At 58.0% G+C, this 4,906-nt stretch overlaps 1 protein-coding gene across 1 annotated transcript; it reads right to left on the minus strand.

Annotated features, from left to right (window-relative positions):
* Positions 1-1,074: 1,074 nt before the first annotated feature.
* Positions 1,075-4,356, minus strand: PABPN1L (poly(A) binding protein, nuclear 1-like (cytoplasmic); the record flags this gene model as incomplete). The annotated part of the gene is made up of 7 exons (XM_009587971.1): positions 1,075-1,114; positions 1,916-2,061; positions 2,182-2,269; positions 2,385-2,491; positions 2,962-3,026; positions 3,530-3,638; positions 4,182-4,356. Coding segments are annotated over 7 exons (730 nt in total), but the record flags the coding sequence as incomplete, so codon positions are not given.
* Positions 4,357-4,906: the final 550 nt, after the last annotated feature.

Raw genomic sequence — 4,906 nt, forward strand, 5'->3', positions numbered from 1 at the left:
TGTTCCCCAGTACCCAGCTCCCGTGGTGCGCTTCTGTCCTGACCCTCTAGTTCAGCTGGGCTCACACCATCCCCAAACAGGGATCTGGAGCAGGAGTGGTGACAGGAGTAAAGAGGAAGATCAGACCAAATTTGCAACAGTGGGGATGATTTTGTAATACTGCTACTGCTAGAAATGAAGTAAAACGATGAGTTGGCAGCACTCTTTGATCCCTGTAACTTTGGAATAAAAGCAGGAAGGGGTAAGTTCTTGACTTCTGAAATGAAAGGAGGGAAGGGTTTTGTGACACCCAGGTCTTGTTTAACCACCAGAGATACAGAGGCTTCCACAGAAACAGCAAGGAATTTTTTTTCCCCCTTCCCTGGTTATTGGATGTATAACAGCAGCAGCGAGCTAAAAACCAGACCCAAAACACATTCTTAGGCTCCATCCTCTTCCCAAGAGCAAGGTCAGAAATCCACAAGGCTGATGGCGTTAAGGAAAAGCTCCCCAGCAGTCAGGTCCAGAGCTGCAACCCAAGACTTTCTCTACTGATCTGGAGAAGAAAACAGTCTTTGGAAAGGTCTTTAGGATCTTCTTATGGGCAAGAGAAAGCAACATCCAGCTCCTGTAGAAACAGCCGGCAAAGCTGAGGGTGCTTCACAGGCCGAGCAGGACAGGTCTGCCCTCGTGGAGGGCATTTAGACAGCTGAAAGCCAAACCAGGTTTACACCAAAACCCCCAGTACAGCCCTTTTCTATGGGATGAGGATGAGACTTGACTGTCTGGGAAAGCTCTTCCCCTCCCAGGTCAGGGTGTTCTCTGGAATGAGACTGTTCTCGATGAAAACGCAATCCCCTAAGCAAAGCTAAGGTGAGCCCTTCCTGGGACACCAGCAGGGATCCGGCCGATGTGCAGGTGGAGCGGATCCAGTCTTCCCTCCTGCAGCCCAGCACTCACCAGTAATCCTCACGGCCAGGCAGATGGCATTTTAAAATTAATCTTTTTTGGCTTGGGTAGGTATATTTTTAAATCTCTCCAATCCTATCTCCTCATTTCAGTCCCATCGGCATCACCAGGGCAGTCCAGTCCTTTCTAGTATGGAAAATACCACGGCAGCAGCCTTGCCCGACCCCTAAACAAGAACAAAACCAGCATCCTAAAGCACGGGGGCATTGCTCAGCTGAGATGCCAAAAAGCACCTGCCCCTCCGCCCCTCCAAGAGCTGGGACTCGCCTTTCTGCCCCAGCTAACCCAGACTGAACCCAGCGTACCCCCAAGGGACAGGGGAGCCCCAAAGCCAGGCACGGCTCTGGGACCGGTCAGGTTGGGACTGTGATGCCCACCCACCACCCCTGAAATCCCTGCAGGGATGGGGGGGACAGCAGTGAGTTTCCAGGTGTTTCTTCCACCCCCAAAGCTCCCCTACGCTTCCTCCTACAGTGCCGAAGGGGCCGCGGCATCATTGAAGCTAATCTGCAGTGAGCTCATGGATGCAGGAGCAGCGGGAGGTGTGCCAGAGAATAGCTCCAGGCCTGTGCTGGGGACACAAGGGATACCGGGACAGCAGCGGGGATGGGTCTGCCGTGCCATCGCTGGCTGCTCACTTTGGTCCCTCCCTATCTCGGCTGCCCACAGTCCCCCCGAGGTGGCCGTGTTCCAGCCAGACCAGCCACCAGGCTCCTGCCGACCCCACAGACACCGGGGTGATGCTAACAGCATGCGACGGGCAGGAGACATTTCTAGCATGGGTCTCCAGGAGGATACTCCTGCTGGAGCCCTTCTCCATCCTCCTGTCCATGCCAGGGTGGGAGGTTCAAAGCCGAGAAGCTGAGCACAGCCACAGCGAGGGGCAGTTACCCCCATCCTGGGGACACCCTGCTCCACAGGGATCTTGACCCAAATACACAAGGAAACCCCCCGCCTGGCCGCTCACCTGTACGTCCTCCCTCGCACCCTTGGGTGCTGCCCTCCGTAGTAGCCTCCCCGCTGGGCCAGCCCTCCCCGGGCTTGGAAGCGGCCCCGATAGCCCCCGCGGTCGGTAGTGCTGATGCCCGGCATGTTGGTCCTCTTGGGCAGTACCTGGAAGGCAGGAGGTGGCTCAGCCGGTGCTGCCAGCACCGGGGTTCAGCACAGCCCCATGCACGTGGGGCTGGGAGGGATGGGTGGATGCACCAGCCCGGGGCCTCATCCAGCTCTTACCTTAATGACACGGCCTCTGAACACACTCTCGTCCAGCTCCACCGCAGCCTTCACGGAGCTCTTCTCTTCAAACTCGATGTAGGCGTACCTGCAAGGCGATGGGGTGAGCAGAGCCCCAGGGACACCCCGCTGCTCCCGAAGGCCAGGGAGCACAGGGCAGCGCCCTCGACACCCCAACCTCAGCCCCTGCACACAGTGCTGACCCTTTGGGATGCCCCGAGAACTTGTCGCAGAGGATGGTCACTCGGTTGATCTGCCCGCAGCTGTTGAAGTGAGACTCCAGCTCTTCCGCCGTGCCCCCATAGTCCACCTGCAATGACAGTCCCAGCCCCTCCAGTGCCACCAGCCAGCCCCCTGGCTCGTGGGTCTGCAATTCACACACCATCATGGGAGGCAAAGGGCCCGGCTGACCGCAGTCACACCTTGCCACCATGGCCTCGCCATCTCCTGAGGTTCAGGAGACCCTTCCAACCTGGAAACCCAAATCCAAGAGACAGCTCCCCCGCTCTGAGGGAGCACGCAATGCTGCACGACCCGCAGCTTCCAGCGGGGTATTTCGGGGAGCTGACGCTTGCAACAGATTATCCGCAAGTGGCTGAGGATCATGGGCAGATGCTGAGCCACATTCCCAGTCTGGGCTGGGCAGAGGAGAAGCATTTGGGATGGGACCAGCCAGTCTTCGGTGGGGGGCAGATGGGCCCCCGTGCTAGGGATCTCGGACATACGCCCAGCTGGGCAAGGAGCAGCGAGGTGGGCTCTGTTCCAGGGCCTCCCACTTACATTGCCCACATAGATGGATCGCTGGTCAACCTCCATCTTCTCCTCGGTTGTCTTTGGGAAGAGACCTGCAGAGACGAGGGCTGCTTTGGCGCGCTGGAGAGAGCGGCAGGAGCCCTCTTGCAGAGGGACATCTGCCCATGCAGGTCTGCTCCCAGCACGGCCGCCACCGAGCTGACACACTGCAAAGCTCCCGGGTCCCCAGACACGTCCCGGCATACCCAAATCCCCACACTACTGCTCCCTCCTCCTCCATCCCCTTGCCCCCTCTCTCTTCATAAAAAACCACAGGGTGACTGCTCTACTGGGGCTGTTGGTGCTAAACTCAATTACTTGAATTAAATTGAATTAAATTAATTTACTGCAACTTGGCCTGCAAAGGTAGGAGGTAAGAGTGGATATAACCTGCATTAGCACCACGCCATCCCTGGGACCCCATCCCTCACCCACCTTACATGTCCAGCCCCAGGCTGCCAGGAGAGGCAGAGCTACGTGCTCTGGCTCCAATTGCCACCCTGTGCCCCAGAGGTGTCCCTGGGAGGGGACAGCAGCACCTGGGGACGGCCCGTACCTGCCTCCAAGCTTGTGATGAGGCGGCGCTCAGCTTCCAGCTGCAACTCCTTCAGCCTCTCATCTTCTTTCTCCATCTCTCGCACTCTGGCTTTGATGGCCTCCAGCTCCTGAAACCCAAACCAAGACTTGTGTGAGGAGTACGCGGAGCAGTGACATCCCGACCCCGCTCCCCACCCTGGGCTGGGACGTTGCAGTGCTGCACAGCATGCAGCTCCACCAGCAGTGCCCTCCCAGGCTGGGGACGAGGGTGGGCTGGCTGCTGGGGACAACAGCCTGTCCCACAAAAGGGAAGTTCAGCTCCAAGCTCCACTGGGGAGAAACAACAAGGAAATGTTTCCTTTCCTGTGCTTGCCTGCGAAGCAGCGTATGCTGCAGCAGAGAGGCCCCAGCAGCACCAGAGCTGCCGGAGGGAACTGGAGATTTAAGCTGGTGACAAACAGGAGCCATTTACTCTCACTCAGCCAGACAGACTTCTCGGCAGCAGGAGAGTGACAATTCAATTTCCAGCTTCCCAGCTCAGGGTTTAACATCAGGGGCCCAAGATTATTCTTCTTCTTAATTTTTGGAAGCGCTTGAAGAGAGGTGTAGAAAGTTTCCCATTTCCTTAGAGAAACAGGGAAAATTGATTCCACACTCAGCCAGGCACTCACTGGGTCCGGCACAGCCAGCTCCTCCACGTTGTCCCCCTCCAGGTGGCTCAGGTCAGAGCCGTCATCTGCAGCCTTCCGCAGAGCTGCCATCTTTGTCACGTCCCAGGACGCCTCCACTGCTGCCAGGGACGGCGGGTCCTGCCACCAGATCCCTGAAGTGTCCAGGAAGAGAGGACTGGACGGGAACAGGGGCAAAAAGCCATTTAACAAACAAACAGCCATTTAACATAGAACCTAAAGCAGAACGCCAGCCAGGCAAAGGCTTGAAGGGCGCTTCCAGCAGAAGGATGAACAGGTGCCACCGAAGCAGTTTGCTCTCAGTGCTGCAGGCAGGCTTGCAGCAAGACCCCAGAACTGCAGAAGTAAGGGCTACCGAAAGGTCTCCAGTTCATACCGAGCCACTTCCCAACTCAGGGGCCTGCAGAAGGGACCTGGAAGCAGCTTCCCTTGGGTGGAAAAAAACAGGCGCAAGCATCACAGCCTGCTGGCAGGGAAGGGGAAGAGGAGGCAGGACCTGCTCCACTAGCAGAGCTCCCAGGCTGCACAGAGGGAGCGGCAGGGAGCCCCCACCCTAGCAAAGGCAAGCCCGCACCCTTTCAGCCCCGGGCTCTTGGTTTCAGCCCACAGAGGGACAAACTCTGCCACCCGTGAGCGGGAAGCTGACCTGGCTCCAGCCCGGGGAGCCTCAGCGCCTGTCACCGAGCAGGGCCCCGTCCCGGTCCCCC

Source organism: Fulmarus glacialis, unplaced genomic scaffold (genome assembly GCF_000690835.1).
Source record: "Fulmarus glacialis isolate BGI_N327 unplaced genomic scaffold, ASM69083v1 scaffold24381, whole genome shotgun sequence".
Lineage (NCBI taxonomy): Eukaryota > Metazoa > Chordata > Aves > Procellariiformes > Procellariidae > Fulmarus > Fulmarus glacialis.